The sequence below is a fragment of the Adelges cooleyi genome, unplaced genomic scaffold (assembly GCF_023614345.1).
Source record: "Adelges cooleyi isolate 19-005CV unplaced genomic scaffold, UGA_ACOO_1.1 ACOO_flye_CR_arks_rails_tigmint_CR_PRNA_167, whole genome shotgun sequence".
NCBI classification, from domain to species: Eukaryota; Metazoa; Arthropoda; class Insecta; order Hemiptera; family Adelgidae; genus Adelges; species Adelges cooleyi.
The window spans coordinates 254673-276435 of record NW_026095824.1 but is presented as its reverse complement, the minus strand read 5'-3'; the positions used below and the strand labels follow the sequence as shown (position 1 = coordinate 276435).

The following is a 21763-nucleotide window of genomic DNA, read 5'->3' as shown; positions in this document are numbered from 1 at the left end:
TTTGTTAAGCCGCCAGTTCCCCGTACAGACAATGCACATAGAAGAGATTAAAATTGATTTCGTTGAGAAGGTACGCTCGTGTATCCATTATAGATTTGACGAGTCCGCGTTATAGCCGACCAACTAAAGTTGCATCAAACTTAATACACAGAAACAAAGATAACTAAAATCGCTTAAGTCGACATTAGCAGCTAGCCGAAGATCATAATGCAAAACACAACAAAACCGCAAATCAACAGTTAATTATCTTTTGTTTTAGATAACTCCCAGCTTCATAAAAATTAGTATACTTTACAGAATACTTTATCCATTCGTTTTGTATTGCCATCAAGTAGTAGCTCTAAATCAGTATAGTCGGTTGGAAATACACTCGTCTAAACTTATTGACATTGGAATTGAGTAGCAAAATAGATATCTATTAATATAACAATTTCATGTATCAATTATATAGAGTCGTGACGGATACAGAATGTTCGAGGGTGTCTAGTAGTTTCCTACTTTGATTTAATTTTCAATAAATTATAGCATTATACTACTTAATAATCATTCATCAGTTATTTCCAGATGGATACTATGGGACCTCGTCCGTCACTAGCAATTTTAAATAAATTGTTTTTCTCGGGCGTTGAGGCTCTTTGCTTCCAAAACCAACCTACTCCATTATAAACTACGCCCATAGTATATCCATTCCAGTCCGGTTTCATGTCCAGCCATCTTTGTTTTAGGCACCCACGTGGTCTTTTCTATCTATGTATTACACAAGTACCATACTAATTGATATTAATATCATACATTTGATATAAGGATTTACTTTTTACTAAAACAATAATATAGAGTCAACACCTTTTCTTCCCTGCCGGTGGTGTCGGTAATTTGAATTTCATTGATCATTTTTTTATTTATTTCCAATTTCTAAATTATATGTATGCTCTTGTATTACTTGCAGCAAAACATATTATGTCGTATGTGTATTGTATACGTTGTATTATTTTGTTGTCCTTTGAATCGGGTAGAGTATTTTTAAGTGCTAAATTCCGATACGCGGCCGTCTCGTACGACTCACTGTAGACTATTAATACAACGCAGCTACGTATATTTTGCCAATGTATATTTTTTAAGTCGCCCAAAAGCTGTTGCCGTCGCACCGTATCCGATTCGTATGACCTTTACGGGTAACCCTTTGCGAAAAATAAACAAACGTTATTGGCACTAGCAACAGCCTCGGCCAGCGCGCTGATTATGGCGCCTCCACCAAAACGGAAACAGCGTTATCGTTATAATTGTGTCCAAGTGCGCCCACTCGGATCAATCGTTTTCGCACGGTCAATAATAATAATATGTGTTGTTTTTTTAACAGATGATAATTTGTAATCTGGACACGACACAAATGAAACGTTAAAAAAAACAGTACGGTCAATAAAAAAAATAATAATAATGTCAACGATTGATTTGTTTTCCGTCCGTTATCGACAGCGACGACCACGTGTGCGCGATTCGTATTTCCGTCGAACGTTATCGATAATAACGCGCGCGCGTAGCCGTCGCCGCAAAGTTTCGCCGATAAGATAGCCCAGTGGCGGCCGGCGGCGGCGGCGGCGACAGAAATTCGGTGGCGACGTACTGGGCGTCCGGCGGCCGCGGCAGTGGCGGCACAACGGTTGCGTGCGCGCGCCCGTCTAACGGTGGCGGCGGCGGCGGTGGCGGTGGCAGGAGGGAGGCGCGGGCGTGGCACTTAACGCGTAAAACAGCCTTGAGGCTCAACGCCGCCGCCGCCGCCGTCGCGCGCTTCACCACGCACACACGCAGTGTGTCGTCTACCCGAGTGTGCCGTACCGTCGCGTCGTGGTCGTTGCCGGTGTCCGTTCCAACGGTCGTCGTTTGCCGCGTAAAATTTTCTCAGCTAGTCCAACAGTACTACAATAATAACTGTTTAATCGTCCGGTAGACATCTTATCCAACAATCGCGACATGTATTGATCACAAACATAATTGACAATGAAGTCGATGGACAAAATTTAATTGCATCGCGAATTTCGATTGAAACGTCGTCGGTCTTCACGTAAGTAGTTTTAACGCAATACGTAATTTTTAATTGTTTAACCGGTCTAAACTTGTATACAAACATCAAACTTGACCTCGCCATCGGTAGTCGTACTCAACTGACGAGTCGAATATTTACTCAAAACAACTATTTTGTATTTAATATTAGAAAAAGAATAGAACATTTTATTTTTATTTCGTAAAAATCATTCGTGTCAGCCATAAAATTGAAAAAACTTTTAGAATTGGTAATCGGACGGTAAATTTACATTGATTTTGGTTTTCCGACCCAGATGTAGTAAAATTGATACACCAATGCTTACTTAAACCCAAATTATTTTCCTCAATTCTAATTTTTTTTTAACGGTTACCGTTCTATATCCATTGTCAATTGAAAAAAAAAATAAAAAGTTTCAGTCCGTCTAACCATTTAGATTTTAGAAAGACAGTTTGTTCCGTTAAAAATGTAAAAATGAAACACGAATCAATTGAACTGTAACACGTTATTTGCATCACGTTTTAAAATCGATTTAATTCTAATACGTTGCCTTGCTTAGAAACTATTAAAACAAATCTTATGAAGAATGACAAATAATCGAATCAATTTAGCGGCGTTTCGCAGTGATCAAAAACTTTAAGGCCTGACACGTTGATTGTCTCGAGTTACTCGGATCGGTCTTGTTACGTTCTACTTGTCCGTGAACATACATAATATTATTATAATCATAAAACATGTATAACAGATAACATAGAAACGGTTTCGGAATACGACACCCGTGACGCGATGTAAGTAATGTAAGCACCACTTCGTGGCTTCTGCGTAGGTCTTTTGCGATTCATAATATTCCCAGTCGTTACAGGCGCAAAGGGTCTGTGAATAAATGGCTCATAGGGGTAACTAAGGAATAGTATTATTATTATTATTACTATATGTACACGGTAGGACTTTAACTGTCGGTCGCGTTTGTATTGTCGCATCAAGTACGAATATCGTGTACTAATAATATTATGATGTTTAGACTCTATTGTTGCGTATGTACATTTTATACATGTATATTGTATATACACATACGTATAGTTTTATTGTCGAGTCGCCACGCCGCCGTCGCCGTCAACAAGTGGTTTCAGCTACTGCGCGCACATCCGTACGTACACATAAACACTAAACAGTTCACTATAATAATAATAATATAAAATACACACATATATATATTATATAGATATTTGGCACATCCCCGCCACAATCCACCGGCAGTTCTGGCCCGATAAACGATTTAAAGGTATAAAAGTTATTGCCTATTATTATGATTGTTATTGGCGTTGCGACGAAAAACCTTCGCGACAAATCTCAACATCTTAATATACACTATACCAATTACTCATAATCAATTATTTTAAGCTATAAAAAAAAAATGAAAGAAGGACGTCTTGGTTTCGTTAATGATTTATTAACCCAGTGGAATAATCATAATTTGATGTATTGTTGTTATTATCGCTGTAAAAGTCACGAGACGGTGGCTAAACAGTTTTCTTCCCACGTTTACAAAGAACTGTGACAATTTGAATTTTGACATAAAAATATTTTAATTATTTTAATACATTAACGGGTACGAATATACACATATTTATTCGATCAAACGAATTACGACGGTTTTAATCATGGCGGCGACCTTTGTCCGTGTCGATTTCGGCGTTTCATATTAGTAGCCACGCAGCACGATAATTAATACATAAGTGTCATTTCCCCAACATTAGCATAGGTCACAGGTAGCTTTTGATTAGGATAATTAATTACTGCGCTTGAACATTTATAAAGGTAATGGAAAACGCATTAGGTGTATTGCAATTTTGCGTTGGACAGTTTTTATTTTTTTCACCGCATAGTCCATATATAATAATTAATAAATAGAATCACATTTCCAATAAGTAATTTTCTGTGTAGTAAAATTTCTAATAATGATAAACGAAATCATAAAAAATAAACTCCCTAAATCCTCCCATTTGAAAAGTACCTATTCGGCAGTAACAATATGATAAGACTATAAGAGTTATGACATACATTGTAATACATCTAATCATCGCGAATCACATACATTATTAAAATACGACTTACAATAATTATACTTAAAAAAGTATACCAGTGTATAATTTATAAATATAAAGGTAGGCTATGGCCTTGGTAACTTGCCGGTGCAACGGCGGGTGCAAGGTTTTTTTTTTTATTTAGTTTCCGCACTGCACCGAGAACCATATCCGGTGTGCGATCGTATTTCAATGTGCTTTGATACAACAATATAATACATACATACCGCACACGTACACATTAAATGTTAACAATATGATATAATAGTAATAATAACAACAGTGTCCTTTACGTGATTCGCTTAAAAAAAAAGTTGAGTTATGTAATTTATTGGTAATTTTGTACAGCATTGATTAGAACTTTACAAAGCCGTCGTTCCCGCAACCAAAGTCGGAACTATATTATATTTTTTAGGTAAGGTCCCCGTGCACCTAACCTAATACCTGAGCTATAAAATGATAATAAATATAGATCGAGTCAGTCAGGCAGTCGGTAATTGAAATAATTAAACATGTTGTAACTGTGAGCACTATATAATAACAATAACACTAAACAGTTCAATCCGAAACCACCAGTTGGAAAACGGACGGCCATAGATGAATAAATTTCAAACTTCTTTCATAATATACCTCACAAACAAATAAACTTTCTGTGGCTGCAAGATTTCAACTTAAATTGTAAATTTGTATGTAATCCGACTCGTCGGTTTCTTCGACAGGACTTCTCTCGAGGTTGTCTTCTGTACAACAACAAATACGCCTACTTAAAGCGGTTTGTTTTTCGTTTACATGTATTTTGTTTTATCGCTTTCAAGGGCCAGACGGGTTATCAGCGCTGTCGGCTTTTCCGCCGCGTTCTAACCGCACAGACGTTTGGCGTGTGATTGAAACGAATACACAACACACAAAAAAGGCCCAGTGCATTAACGTGTACCGCACAAAAGAGGGAAAGAGAGATATGAAGCGATTCTCTCATTACACACACACACACACTCACACACTAACAGTTTTCTAGAACGTTCCCTATACATAATGTGTGTATTATTATGATGTAGATTTATCGTGATAACAGAAGTATAGGAACGCATAAAATGGGTTATGCGCGCGCCCTCGACCGGGCCTGTATACATATAATACTTAGTCACAGAGTTAACGTGTGTCGCCAGGATGGAATTTCATAAAAAACAAACACCGATAACTCTATAAACGGCTGCGATTTACACGGGCTGCGATTACATATGGCGTGAAATTCGAATTTTTCAGTTTTATATAAAATATTTACAATGTGGAAAAAAATTGTATCGTGTATAGTAAGTATACCGGGTCTCATAGATACTTCTGTAGACGCCGTACTGCGTAAATAACATTTTCGAATTGATCATTAATCATATGAAACATAATAGCTGATAAGTTGATAATAGATATGAGTATAGTAAAATATACCTCCCATAATATGGTTACAGTAGTCGAAATATTGACTCGATAAGGCTGACCGCTGAAGACCACTCACGATATTTTAGTTTATAAGATTGTCTTGTTTTGTAATATTTTATTCAGTTAAGTGATAATGTTTAAATAAAACGTTTTGTATTTCAACAAGCTGAACTTGTACGCGAAACGACAAAAATTTTGTTTGGCTTTACAGTGAAATCCAATTGATTTAAATGCTATAATATTATTAATTCCACGCATTTCGACGGATCGTTTCAATAAAATGGAATGATTAATTTACTTTCCAGTTCCCGGTATGCTCAAACGTTAGGGTGGCTTGTTAGTGTGTTTGTTTGAAGAATGTGCAAGTCGCGCGCTTGGTTTTTAAGTTCTTATACTTAGCCCAACCCGCGATTATGGGATTTGGATCCAAGTTCTCAGCTACAAAAACCATGCACAAATTAAATATTATCATTATTATTATTATATTATTAATATTATTATCATTATTATATGTCTCTAATATAAATTAGTAAATTATTTTTAAGTTATTTTGTCTTCATATTTCCCACTTGTATCACCTGAATGGATAAAAAATACACTAGGAGGACTACGATTGAGGATCTAATTGATTAAATATTTTTTTAATACAAATATTAAACAGTTAATACTTTTTTGGCTATAATAAAGTTCAATAATGTTTTTAAATACGTTTAACTAAAATATAATGTGTTTGACATTGTGTCATAAAGTGAAGTTATTAAATTTGTTACACTTAATTTGTTTTGGTTGTTCAATTGTACATCATTTGGCGAACCACACCGACGATGTTCACTATAGCTTTACTCCAGTGACTACATAAATAATAACTATCACACTGACTCTGGCAAATATACATATCTAATCATTACCTCCAGTATCTTACACACTAATAGTTCTCACTACTGATCTTTTTTTCCAATATAATCCGCAGCCGAATTAGTTAAACGAACAGTCACAATTTAAATTTTTATTCGAAATCAAAAGAGCGCCGTGTGAATTTTGTGTACTCCTAAAACACCGACCTCTGCCGATAATAATAAGTCCTCTGGCGATGTACACAATATTAATCACACACCTCCTGTTGAATTCAAAATAATATAACGTAATAGAAGTCCGCGTTGCCATGTTTCACGTGGGTTAATACACTCGGCGTACACTCACTCACACTATTATGTATGTATGTACAATGCACATATTATATACTTATGAGTGTAAACGGTAGCAACGGTTATTATTTTTTTTTTTCTGGAACATTTACATTTTTCACCACCGTCGCGTCTTGCTTGGATTTCCTGTCTGACCTTACGACATCGATAAACGACTTACCTTCATTTTTTTGTTTTACCCGACCCTCTCCGGTCTCTCTCGGTTTTCTCATGCTAATTTTTCTTGTACAGTATACCTCTAGACATGTGCTATGCAACTATTTGGTGTGTAAAATTAAACTGTATGCGTATCCTATACAATGATTAAAGTTTTCTTCATGGCGACCACACAACGTGATACATATTAATTCTACAAACTGCAAACTCAAATTTAATTTTTTTCAATTTCAACCGGCCGGTAAATAGGCTAGCAAAGTGTAAACGAACAGTGCAGAGAGAGAGAGAGCTTGGGAGGATATTTTATGTACAATGATTACTGGACGGACGGACCGCGTGATTCGACAGACTGTGAAATGAGGCGAAAACATTAAATAAATAAATTTAGAAAAAAACAATGGGAAGCATTATGTTTTTTCGGTAGCAAAATCATTTGTTTTGGTTTTTTTGCTGGTCGGATAAACAATACCGGAAATCAAACTTAATCGACTCTTGTGCGCGTTTGTATATGTGTGTTACATGTCGTTAGTTATTATAATATACACATAATAATATTATGTATATAATATACTGTCGCGTTCGGTGCGGCGTTGCCATCATGTCGAATCGTATCATTATAATAGAAATTATCTCGGGCGCGACTCGTTCGTTGTAAATCAATTCTGTGTTCTACTATAAATTGTAATCAACCGACGACCATTTTCGCACGACAATGATACGACCGTGAAAACTTCCTTCGTGGATGTCCCAGGTCTTACCCAGGGCGCAGTTCGACCCGGTTATGTACTATGTAATTTGGTTTGTTACTGTGAAAACGTAAAACACCTTACCAGAAGTTTTATATTTCTTTAGACCCCACAGTGCATTTATAATTATAAATACACATGTCAGCGGGCTCAAACCGACTTACTGCACCCGTCGGCTGTCACTAGTATAATTATACTTATTTACATGAAAAGGTGTAATAATAATTGTCAACGACTCGTTCACCCGCGTCACGTAACATATTATAATACCTAAACAGTACGTCGGTAAATTACAGCACACACTAAATAGTTTCTACGTATACAGTTTTAACCGTTCTTATGGTTAGCTCCTAAATCAACGGGCTGGCAATTTACAAAACTATGGCGAGTCGTTAAGCCGGCTAGTGCGTAACTATGGATAAGCTGCTGTTGGCTGTTTCAGATAAAACGTTAGTTTTTTTTTTAGCAACAGGGGTTTGCGTCAGTCTTGGTGTTTTTGGCAGAAACGCAAGTAAAAAAAAATATTGTTTTCACGTGAAACGACTATTGTTTAACCTACGACTGTTTCGGCATTTAGCCGAAGTCAAATCTCCCCGGCGCACGATGAGAGAACTTTTTGTGCTCATGAATGAAGTCTCGCAGTAAACATACATACCATTGGACTATCAAAAGAACATTTTAAAAGGATACGTCCCAAATTATATTGATTTAAATAGCTGTCTAAAAGTTTTTTACTTGCATGATCTTAATTCATTGTTATACGTGGAATATCGTCAAATCATCATTGAATATTTTAATAGGCAGATTCTAATGATTTTTAAAAAAATAATATTGGCCATGGGCAAATCGGTGAGCCCCTTAGTTTTTCGATGAAACCTTATAGGTATTATACACTGTTCGAGTTTGAAATCATACAATACGTAAATTTATTAATATATTTGACTGGGAAGTACGGTGTACATCGAAAATCGAATTCCTATCTGGGTTTTTAAAAATAAATCATGCATAAGGTGATCGCATATATTTGATCGCTTAACGGTAGCCCACTTATATTATAATCGTCAAAAATATCAAATCGGTACATTTTTTTCTGAGTTTTTTAAAATAGTATGCAAACGAAGTTCACGAATAGGTATTATTATTTCTTGAATACAATTTTTTTTTCGACAATCGATTAAAAATATAACGCATATGCGCGTTCAATATGTACATAAAAAGTAAATGTGGCCATATTGGTGCGATGTTTTGCACCGTTTCGTTTGATCAGTTGCGGTATTTTATTATAAGTAGATACTTCCTTACTCTCATTTGTTGATAGCTTTTATTTACGTTATTAACACTCGCACCGTCGATAATTTTTTCCCATATTAAAAAAAAACATACTTTAAGAATCGTGTTTGATTGTCTTGCGTGAGTCGTACAACTTATTTATCGTGTTAAACGAATAATTACAACGTTAGTTGCGTTGTGTTATTATTGGTGGAGACGACTTCGATTTTTACCATTTCAAGTAGAAATACTATCTCTATTCAGTCGAAGGCCCTACATTCCGTCGTGCTTACAACGACTTGGTCGATTCTCCTTTTCTTGCTCGCCTCTCAGGGTCGTCGAACAAACGGCTCGAAGTCCCTCGACCGACGGCGGCTACCGATCACGATACCGCGCCACCATCTCCTCTTCTGAATCTTCCCGTGCCACCTCCTCCGGTGCCGACGTCGTCACCGTGGGCATAATATTATTAATTCCGGACGACCCCATACGTCGCGATTGCAGTACGTCATTATATATAGCGGGTACACAATTGTGATGGCGGAATATAATATAAAATTATTATTTTTATTATCATCGTGATAGCGCGCGTCTGTGTGTGTGCCGCGTACGGCAGAAGCCCCGTATGCGACGTGTGTACAAAGTAGCAGGAGGTCGTCTCCTACGTCGGCGGAGGTGACTTGCAGGCGGTGCGAACGCGACGGATTGCGCAACACGCGCCGCACCATCTCCCGTACATAACAATCGCACCGCCTCCGACCCTCGCCTCGTCTCCCCTATATAGAGTACACACTGTATACACACACACATACTACATAGGTGTAGACCGGGCCATGCTACTAGGCGTAACACATCACCACGGTCGCCACCGGCTCATCATCGGCCACGATGCCAATAATTTGTTATTGTCTGTTTTTTTTTTTACATCAACGCCATTGACACGTCTCTCAGGACGACCTCTGGTACGACACGAGAGAGTATTGTATTATTCGACATTTCGCCTCAAAATATCATAATATTAAGTATACGCGTACAATGATATGGGTATTGGGAGTCGGAATAATGTTTTTTTATATATATATAAAACATAATATTTTCCTACATCTGTTTCTTTATATCTCTCTCCGTGTTCGAGCTTGGTTTCGTGTACACACGAGGACGATGTGCGTGCGCCACCGAGAATAATTGATTTTTACCACCTGTAGAACACGCGACAGCAACGTCGACGACGGCCGAATGCCGGCGGGCGTTGTTCAATATATAAACACTGAAGAGATACTATCATAACGCGACTCCAGCACTGGAACCAAACTCGGAAACGTGCAACTGTATCTATGTATGTTTTTGGCTTTTTGAATAGTTTATTTCGTTCGATCCGAACTAGCTTGCCCTAGCCATGTATCTCTACGATTGCATGCCGGCATCACGCGGACTGCCGCAGAATACTGTTATAAGAAGCTAGGAATATATCCTTACATTATACAAGCACGCCGACCTAAACAAACGAATGTATAACTAATGGCGTTTGCCGTTTGACCAAATGTAAATACTCGAATTCATCATATCATAATATCACCGCATCGACATGATGTGTGTGTGACTCACTGTTATTATTTTTTGTTGTTGGTCGCGTTGTCGCGCACGTTACATCATACTTTTTCTCAGTAAACACTAATAAAGCCTATTTAGTTTGGTTATGCACGACCCATATAATAGCACACCGATTCTTCATAGATTATCGTACAAGCCGATCTGTACCGTTGCTGTGTTCCTACTACAGTCGTAGTACGATGGTTATACCAGAAATCGGTCAGATGGTGATATTTTTCATTAGGATGGACCGCGATGGCGAGTTTTATTCAATTCTGTTTACGGGGAAATATTTAACTTATTAAATAATATATTGTAAAAACAAGATTATGTTGAAACAATTAAAATATAATAAATAAAAAAAAAAAAAAACGGGGAAATGTTCGGTGGTGCTTTACATAACAGTATCTGGCATCTGCGCCTGTATGATGACAATAGTAGGCAAAACGGTATAATGGAAACGAAAGTTTGGTCTTAGTGAAAGTTTCAAAACGGTAAGCGCATCAAGTCATCTGCATAATCTGCAAGTACATACATACGTTTTAACTTTTACCTCCTATCATATACTCGGCGCTCGTGTATTTTCCTTGACTGGCTATAAACCAAAATTCGATTACAGAAAACCGAAAAAGGTTTTTCTGAGTGGAACGATAATTATTAGTAAATTAATATCACTTCCTTCGTCACTCTAGCTGACCATCACTTCTCACAATACCCATTTCTAATCGAGTTTAAGTTTTCGGCGCTTAGTCGAACTTATTTAAAAATATTTATCGTTAGGGGTGCCAGTGATTATCGAAAAGAGCGTCCGGCTGGTTGTCGACGTTCGTCATGAATATTAATCGTTTACGGTTTGTATGTTAGAAAACTTGCACTTACTAGTCTCTCGCAAGTTGGATTTCGACGAATTTCATTTAACCGTACGCTATATTGCTTCCCCTCTCACAGACATATTATAGATATTTTAAATCGTTTCAAATGTACAAACCGAGGAGATGGCTAACGGTCGCCTCGAGCGGGACACGATTTCATTAGGGAAAACTCCGGAAAAATACATTGCGGCGTCTCTACTGCGGTGGAAAGAGATGTGAGTCGAGTGATTAAATTTTTGTCCTCTGCCACAGCGTGAAAATTGAATTTAGGCGTCAACCGAACGCGTTTCGATTACTCGTCGCGTCCACCGCCGCCACCATCACCACCGCTGGCGGTATCCTACGCAACCGTATATCGATTCAGCGGCCACCGACGGTGTAGGCGTTCTTCTTCCACCCCTTACCCGCACAGAATATATATATTAATTCACCACCGTGAGCACACAACGCGTGAGATACGCGGTAGTGAAGCAGAGGCCAAAGCGCATAGCATATTGCCTTCGCCGGGACTTCATCCCGAGCCCTGCCGCATTGCAAATGACTAGTTCATATAGATTCAACTACGCCGCCGTCCGGTCTTGAGATAATCTAAAGACTTTCACGCAGTTAGGGTGACAACCGATTGTTGTGTAACACATTTTATTTTGATATGAGATTCGACGCCAGTCGCCAGCGAGGCGCTTGCGGGTTGTCGCTGGCGACTTAAACAACAAAATAGAGTGCAAAAAAAGAAAAAAAAGGCCAAAAACGACCAGCGTGTACTCTATTTATTGCGGTGTTAAACGAAGGCAACCAGCTCCCTGTGGATAGAAATCGACGTTTTCAGGGCTCGTGTTCGGTATGACCTCACCTCTTTCCCCATCGCTAAGCGCCCCGGCCCTTTTCCCTCCACCTTTCCCACCTACTTTTCCGTTGTCGTCCCTCGTTCTCCTATTCCCCCTTAACGTTGTGGGCTCATTCTCTCTAGCTTTACGGCCCGTTGTCATTCGACGTAGAAAATCCATAAAAACTGAGTAAAAACGACAAAAACACCGTGAGGGTGAAAGAAGGGTTGGCGGTGTACAGTAATAAGCGCGGGAAAACGTCACGGTGCCATTGCAGCGCCATCTGAACAATCCAATAACCACGTGTTGAGTCACGTGGCGTAATGGCCACGACTGACATCAAAACGCGTTACTTATATATATTTCAATAAATTTACCAGGAAATAAAACATCATTTTTTACCGTCGTTACTCGTTAAGTCGTTTCGATGTTACATTGATTTACAAATACATTGAAGTCGATTTTGAAAACCATTAGAGAGAAAATATCTAAACGCTGCTTAAGTATAATATATGCGGTCCGCATTCATCATGTTTGACGTTGTATTTACGATAACAAGACTATCGTTTATTTCTGTGATAGTCTACGATAAACAATAAACATATTAATCTTGCGAGTTAAGTGGCCAAGAACATGTCGAATAATAACACAACGCCGATAAAATCGAATCGATAACATCACGGTTAAATTCTGGAATATACATATATTATGTGTGTATATTATGTACATAAAAATACACATTTGTTGTATTACATTGTTTTATAAACTGCTGTCTTCGTGTAGTTGTTGTTGACGCCTTAATGTTTTCAATAATGTCATCTATATAATCTCAAACGGTAACTAGAAGCTTAAGTTTAAAAAATGTTTTATAGTAAAATAAACGTATTATATATTAAGTCAATAAAAACAAATATTCGTTTACTTACAACCGGTACTTCCGCCGCAGTGCTGCATCGCGCTACAACTGTCGCGGGTCAAGTGAAAGGGCAATATCAGTTATTTTTCCTTGTCGCGACTACTCTAAGCGCCAATCGGTCTCGTTAGTCGTTTGTTCCCCTATTAAATAAAACATTCAACCGAAATAATCGAAGTGACTTCGTTCCATAACATATATCTCCGTCTATCGGATGAATTCCAATAACCTCTCAGACACAAATCAAACGATGAAAATTAAATATCTCATCTAACGGTATAAACATATTCTATAAAATAGGAGTATTGCTGTTGTAAATAGTCGGTTTTCACGTTTGACGGATTTTAAGCCATCACAATTGTTTACAACAAGATCTGAATGAAGACGGGTTTGTAGGTTAGGTCATCGCGTGTCGATTATATTTTGATAAGAAAGTTGTGACCGACACACAATGTCCACAAGGTTTGCTACAGTTGTTAGTCTTAAGTCGAAAACGCATGCTTAACGTTGCGAAACGACAGTTAAAGTTTTCGTCTAGACCGCAATGTTAATTAATACTCGAGACTTACGCAACAAACTAGGACATGGTAATTTTCTAAATTGCGAACACGCTTTACCACACGAATACCTTAAAGTTGAATCTCAGAACTAAACAATGATTTTCACATATGTACGAAAATCGGATTTAATATTATTGCTGAAAATATCACACACACGTGCATAGTTATCAGACCGTGGCCGATTTGAAAAATATATATATATATTTTTTTTTAAGTACCACCTATGGATTATTATCGTGTCGCGCCCTCTGCATTCCTCCAAATCAATAAACTTGCTTCTCCTCGGTTCTCCACGTCCCGTGTTAACTTCCGGTCGCCGCCGCCATCGCATTTCCGTCACTCGCTCGTCATGCAGACCCGTTTTCGCTCTCCTCCCTATAACGCATATCCTATCCCTCCCTGCCACCACTCTTCGCGTCCCGTCCATTAAAATATAAAAAAAAAAACCACAGGACGTGTTTCTCGGCAAAGTGTTTTTTATGGTAAACGTCGATTTAACAATCATATTTGGGACAACGGGGGCGCTATTATTGATCGGAATCCCGTACCGTGTACTATACATATTATATGATATATTAATGTATCAAGTTCTGAGAAATTATTTGTACGCATTTTTTTCTCTATTGAATTTTGGTAGTAAGATATTATCATATCGTTGATAGATTTTGCCTTCCAACAAATAAAATTCAAAATACCTAAAGGAAATATCCGAAAAATCGACTAGACCCATAACCTAATATGACCATAATTATTCATGCTATGATAATTAAATATCAAAATATTATTATTCATCATGCAAACTAATGGGGATAAAAACGAGCAACGTTCAACTAAACTAGACACGCCTAAACATTGTTTTAATTTCTCAAAACCATTTTCTACCGTATCAAGTATTACGCTTGATCAGTGTACGGTTATTGAGCGAACACACTATTCCTCTACTTAAAGTAGTTTACGGTTGGACTTAACTTTATACAATTATCCCTGATCATTCGACTGTACAAATACCGTAAAGTTTGTGCGGTCCGAATGGAAAAAGTTTTAGAGTGTTCTTTTTGTCGCCGTTTCCTTGCCGTCTTACCGAATCAAAACTATAAACTGCTATTCAAACCGACCGTATTATTCCAAGTAAACGACCACCCGGTTGCTACGTCCTATTTTCGCGCACGTGTGTGTTGGGTATGTAAAACCGAGAGAACAATTTTAAAAAATAAGGACTACGGAATACGGTTTGTAATCTTGGGAAGAACTTGGAAATAAAAAACAATAACCGAGCGAATCAGTCGCATGGCCGTACAGGGAATTCTTTCCACGTGAATATTAGATGACGGCCGTTCGTTATTTTATCCTATCTCGACCGTGTATTATTATTATATTGTTATCATCATCTCGGCGGCTTCACTTAGAATAATGAATTTCCTAGCGCATCGCTGCCGCCCTCGTGACCCTCACGGCAGTGGTAACACGCCATTTACCTTATAATAATATAGAAGGTATATAAATCACTATATACCTACCGAACACAGAGGTAGACGTGCGCTAAGGGGCGTTGCGGGTTTTCCTCCCTTTAGTTTTTCCGTCGGAATTGATTTTTCCAAAAGAGCTCGTGTGAGGGCGGCGCAAGTATTGAGGTTTTACATTATTTTTTGCAAATAATCAAAAACCAAATTCGTATCTTATCCAAAACGTTTGAGCGAGTCAAAGTAACAAAATACATTATGCTAATTTCGTGCAAATAACAGCAACCGTTACAGCCGCAATCACGATGATTTTTTAAAATTACATTAATAATAGTTTGTGCATCGTCATATTGTACATAATATATCATTACACAGTATTTAATCCGTTTAAGTATCCCTGCGATTCCCCTGCAACTCTAATTGAGCGTCATCAGTCGCCGCCAAAAAAGTATTGTGCTAAAGTTAAAGTACGTAAGAGTTTATTAAATTAAGCGACGAGGAATAAAATTCAAAAGAGGTGATGTATGACTGTAACTGTATAATATGTGTTTTATGACTTTTGAAATTATTTTGAACTATTGAGAAAAAGTTATTTTAGAATAATTGTTTTTATTTTGCTCTCAAAATCACTTGTACCCTTAAGCACTTACCAATACCGTAAAACAGAGAAAGACTTGTTGGTAATTAAATAACTTAAATCTTTTCCTTGACAAAGATTACTATATTTTTTACTAAAGAAATATTGTATTAAAGTTTGTAATTTGTATTTTGAGTTTATAGTATAATTTTGATACGTAATACGCTTTTTTTGATTTGAAATGTAAATTGTTACATTAAAACGGTAAAAAAAAATGTTGACCCCAGTTTAAATTATTAGATACACAATAATATGTCTTTATTATGACCTTTACGAATTGTATAGGTATTAAGTAAATATAATACCAATGAGATATGTGTGTATTAGCGTCATTGTTTACCGTATTATGCAGGAATATGGCAACCTGTGTTATTAACTTAATGGCAAAGCTTAAAATAATATAGGCATATCACTAAGTATTAAAACAGACAAGGTTATTAAAACTATATATTGGAAGTAGGGAGACTACGAGTGAAAACCAATAAAAACATACTGTATTTCACAGCACTTTGTTTTCAAATGGAGCACGATAAAAAAAATTTTAAGTTTAATTTCACTGGGAATATGTATGGGTTAAACTTAAACCCGTACTTATACACGGTAAATAGTAAAAATCTATGCAATACACGCGTTAAAGCTGTAAGATATTTGTTTAACGACCAAAAAATGTGTGTTTTTTTTATTAATAATAAAACTTTATTAATTCCCCAGCCGTTTCGACAGTACAATTTCAATACATTTTTTTCTACACATATTTCATCTTCAACAATTTTTTATAATAATTTAATTTTTCAAAATATATGTTTGTAAAATCAATCAGTTTTAAAATCAATTGAAGAATATTTGGCAGGCTTGCAGTCTCCTTCGTAATCTACAATAATAGTATTCATGACCTTCGTTAAATTATGCAAATACGAATAACCGACTCGAGTCTTTTCGATGATAATTTAAATCACATAACGTCGAGTTAAAGTGGAATTGTCGATGACTTTGAATGAATCGTATGGAATTCAAACGGCTTGTGACAAATTACTCGATGAAAATGTCATGAGTAATAATGCATATCGACCCGAGGGCGGGACGAATATGATTTGTATAAATAACAACACGCCATTACAAACACAAGCTGTATGTAGGAAGTACGTGAAAAGGGAGCCGGTCAATAGCGTCGGTTCAACAAGTGGAGAACCGCGGGGTATAGATAATTATACGTCTGGTTGTATATCATTATCCCTAAAGACGGACAATAATCGTCGGGCGGAGTGTGCAAGCGCGTTAAACGGTTCATATTGCATCTTAACAAGACATACAAAACTGCTCTATAATAAATGTAGAAGGTCAGTGCAGCCATTTCGTCGACAGCCTCTCTAAATTATAACAATACAATACGGACCTAGGGACACCTTCCTTTAACTTGGCTTCGACAAACACAAATCAAATTTATGGTCGACTTTTATGGGTTTAAGGCCTATTGAACAATTTAATACTATTTGGCTTGAAAGGTTTTGATTCAACAGAGTTTATAAGTAAATTATCGTATAAATATAAGTGCCGAACCACATTGTGTCATCTGTTTTAATATTAATCCGCATTAAGGATATTACTTATTAGGGTAGATAGGGTACAGCCGAACTCTGCTAACGGTTGGTTGGATTTAACTTTAAACGCCACTAGAAAATATTGTATACTGATAAACAGTATCATAGTTATATGTGGTTGATAAATAATATCATAGTTGACATGTGCACGTGCGGACAAAATAAGTTCATGTTTGTTTACTATAACTCGTTAAACGTTTTCCGTTTGCTTTACCCTAAAACTCGTAATCAATATAAGATAGCTAAAAAGAATAAGTCAAGAAAAAAAAAGTCGTTAGTGTTCATTTGAGTATGAAAGTCGTTAGAAATATAATTGAAAAGAAGTTGAAACAAACTAACATATGACTCGGGTTTGGACCAGAAAATGTATGACGCTAATGGCTTGTCGATTTTTATTAGGTTACGTGCAGTCGTTAATTTCTATTGACTAAATGCAAATCGAGTTGATCCGGTATTAGAATGCATTAAAACTTGTAGTTTTTATAGCTTAATGCTAATTATTTCGGTTGTATAGTTCAATTTTATTCTGGGACTAAAAACTGCATATAAAACTAAATGCATTATTAATAATCAACGGCTGCATATAAACATGGTACCTAAATAGTAAATATAGAATATTATAATTTACACCCAATCTCATTTAATATTGTAGTTATGATGCTTATCTAACCTGATCGACTGTTTTTATTTGTTACAGAAAATCAATCGTGTTGAATATTCAGAGTCGTCGCACGAACAGAAGGAGCGATCCGTAAAAGAGGAGGAGGAGGAGGAGGCGGCGGCGGAGGAGGAGAAAGTAGGGGGAGAACCCGAACAAAAGCAGCACGGGCAACAAGACGAAGTTGACGTTTTTGGTGTTCCGTCGTTGTGGACTTATCAGGCTGACGTACCGGAACATCAGGATCACAAGGATCAGAGTGTTCAACGCTCCTGGCCGGCTGACGGTCACGCTGAAAATCAAGGCGGCCGCACGCTCGTCTCGGAGAAGAGCGGTCGCCCGAAGACGCGGTTAGGCGATTCGTACTCGGCGCGCAATCCGGTGGCCTACACGCCACCGCAAGCCAACTACAGCGGCAGCAGGCGGCGGCCTTTACCGTTCACCGACACCGAATACGGCGACAGCACGGCCGACATGCTACAACAGTACCAGCAGCAGCCGGACTACACGCCGTACGGCGGCATGGGAGGCTACGGCGCCCAGCCAAACTCCGGTTACTTCAACTACGCCGGTTCCGAGTCGTCATGGTTCAATTCGCCGTCGGCCGGCGATCAATCGCAAATGGTGAGTGGTGACATATATATAAGACTAGTTAGGTATCGACTCAAAGGCACCCGGCTGTACCTCCCTTTTGAAAGTGATCTCGCTGGTTCAAAAACTTTTGGACGAGCGCGACAAAGGCATAGCTAATTCGACAAAGATAATTTGGGAGGGACCCAACGAAACACATACGGGGTCAATAGTGTATTATTATCGTCGCGTGTTGTGTGCCCAACGGTAATCATATATGTGTAATAATATAGAACGTAATTTATTGCTTATTCACATGGCCTTGTTCGTTTATAATTTCATAACTGTGTGGACACATTGATAACCACCTACAACATGTCTTCTTTGAATTTTGGTTAGAACAAAATACATAATATAGATGTATTCAATGACGAACCCTCTGCTATGTGACCCATTTTCGAGCGACTTGCGCTTACCGTTTTCCGTCACACCGTTATAAATAGTTACTTTGATTTTGCAGCACGGCGGTCTATCGCACAACGCCTGCAGCATTGGAGATAACGGCGGGCACTATATGAACCACGGTTACCACCATTCTCCGACAACGGGTTTGTATAATAATCACGTAAAAGTGAACGAAGGGTTTTTTGATAGTGAATTTTTATCCGAAGGAGCGACAGGCACGTCTTCGGTTGAATCATTCGCTTCCACAGGCGGCCATGGGGCGGCAGCGTCCCAACAGCCCGAAATGGACCCCATGGCGGACTTCCTAAACCACCAGAACATAGACGAAAACGACAAGATCAAGGTGAGCTATATTCTAACCGTTTTTGTTCCCGCTTCCTTTTCCGTTCATTTTTACTCCCGACAGATATCTAGGTTCCCTTTGAATCCGTCCGATCCGACCGTGTCCTGACCTTGTCCACCGTGCTCTATTGTCGTCATTAACCGTTATATACCGTGATGTTTAGGAGGAGTCGATCGACTGGCTCTCGACCATTATTAACGATGACGGGACCGATCACCGACCCGACGACGTCAAACTGGCAGTCGGTGAGCTGCCCGCACCCGCCGCCAAAAGCCAAGAGTCCAACGGTCGGTTACCCAATTTTCACCAGGCGTTCGGGTCCACCGAGATCGGTAGGTTCTCCCAACACGAGTATTACGAACCACCCAAAGACGCACCGGCCATTGGCGGCGAGTGCGGTCCTCCGCAACCGGTCGTCTCGCAGCAGTCGGACGAACCTGTCGCGCCGCAGCCGCCAATGTCGTACGAACTGCCCAGGCAACCGAGCCGGCGGGGTCGTGGACAACGCGGTGGCGGCCAACACAGACGTAACAAAAACTCCAGAACGTCGGTGGCCGCCGCAGCCGCTGCCGCGGCCGCACAACAGTACGTCGGCTACGACATGGCCGCTCGGCACCAGTCGCCGTACTCCCATCAAGACCCGTACAACGGCCGGAGTCACCACCAACAGCGGTACCCGGATCAACAGTACCACCAACACCATCATCAACAGCAACATCCGGCCGCTTACCAGAGTCACGAGTACTACCGACAGCAGCAGCAGCAACAGCAACAGCATCAGCAACAACACCAACAGCATCAGCAGCAACAACAGTACGACCGGATGCACCATTATCAGCCGCCAACCGCGGCGGCCGCTTCCGGTAACCAGTACTACGGCCAACGGGAACAGTACGCAGCCGGTTACAACCGGTTTCACTCGTGCTGTTCCACCGAAAACATAGCCAGACCCAACCATCAAAGCTACGGTGGCGGCGGGGGAGGTGGCGGCCCTGGCCCCGGCCAGTACTACGGCGAGTACAACGCGTACAACCAGTGGTGAATCTGCACCCACCTAAAACCTTCAGCCAACCATGTCGAATATTGTAACGTGTATGTATATATTATATAAGTACAACAGCAACGCGGAAAAAATATATCATACATCAACTGTGATACATATGTAATATTTATTTATGCATAATATTTATAAACAAATATTATGTGTACGGAACGCCAAGTTGATGAATATTATGTACAACAATGATTGAAAACAAAACCAGAACACAAGATTCGCCGAGAGGAATATCAACATTTCTTTTTTCCCGGACACATAATATTATACTCAACGAGTCAATTAAATTAAAACGCAAATTCCCGATATATACTCATTGTTTTTTGTTTTTTTTAATAGCTTATGATCGCTCGTCGCGTTGTATGTGTGTATAGTTTTTCGAAGAAACGACAGCAAGACTTCAAAAAATAATTAAGACAATTTTTGTACGCGTTGCCGCCGCTTGTTATGCTGTCCAAAAAAAAAAAAACTGGATTCTATTCGACTACTCAGACGGCAATTTAAGATCTCTACAGAAGCTCTAAGTCCTCGAAATGCTGCAAGACCGTGCAATACGTTATTTGGGTTCAGAAAGGCGCCACGTTCTCGACTGTTAAGGCGTTCAAAAAAAAAAAAAACAGAAAAAAGCGTACAATATTGTTCGAGATGCCCGTAAACGCGACCGGTTTAATTGTTTATTATATATATTGTGATGACTAATATTATTCGTTGCTATACTATATATAGTATATAAGTCCTTGTGCCTTATTAATTAACGGTTAATATTACGGTAAATCATACACCAGTATAAAATAAAATTTATTGAAATTTACTATTAATAATAATGATATCTATATTGTATATAGAGTCGACTTACACGCGACAAGCAGTACTAGATGTGACACGGCGTAAAGACCGTTTTTTTTTTTTATTATAATCATATTATTTTGTTTTGGTCCGGCGGGTAGTCGTTTTGTTATTGTTTTTTTAATTTTATTATTAATATTTTATGTTTTCCAATTTATTAATTAATAATCTCGCTTTATCTCGGGTTTGTTTTTTTTTTAATTTAAAAATAATGTTATAAAGAATTTAAAAACAAAAATTGTTTTTCTTTTTTAGTTTAATTTAAATTTATTATTTTTATAGTATATAATGATCGAATGATTTATCTTGGTCTAAGTGTTATATAGGAAAACGCATACCGCGCGGTTTATTATCCTACTAATTTATATTATTGTTCTCCCATTAGTTTCATAATACATTACCAATATACATACTTTTATATTACTATTATTATTATTTAAG

The 21763-nt window shown here is 38.3% G+C and overlaps 1 protein-coding gene across 2 annotated transcripts in view; it reads left to right on the top strand.

Annotated features, from left to right (window-relative positions):
- LOC126832800 (GATA zinc finger domain-containing protein 10-like) overlaps positions 1 to 21300 on the top strand; it is a 33916-nt gene extending 12616 nt beyond the window's left edge. Inside the window, exons 1-5 of one of the 2 annotated variants that reach the window (XM_050563754.1) lie at positions 1767 to 2059; positions 18084 to 18668; positions 19135 to 19222; positions 19286 to 19422; positions 19586 to 21300. In XM_050563754.1, the coding sequence (XP_050419711.1) occupies positions 18519 to 18668; positions 19135 to 19222; positions 19286 to 19422; positions 19586 to 20464 (1254 nt within the window). In that variant the 5' untranslated portion in view covers positions 1767 to 2059; positions 18084 to 18518 and the 3' untranslated portion in view covers positions 20465 to 21300. Of the gene's footprint in view, positions 1 to 1766; positions 2060 to 18083; positions 18669 to 19134; positions 19223 to 19285; positions 19423 to 19585 lie in introns of those variants that run through there. The other variant, XM_050563755.1, reaches the window with a different exon arrangement.
- Positions 21301 to 21763: the final 463 nt, after the last annotated feature.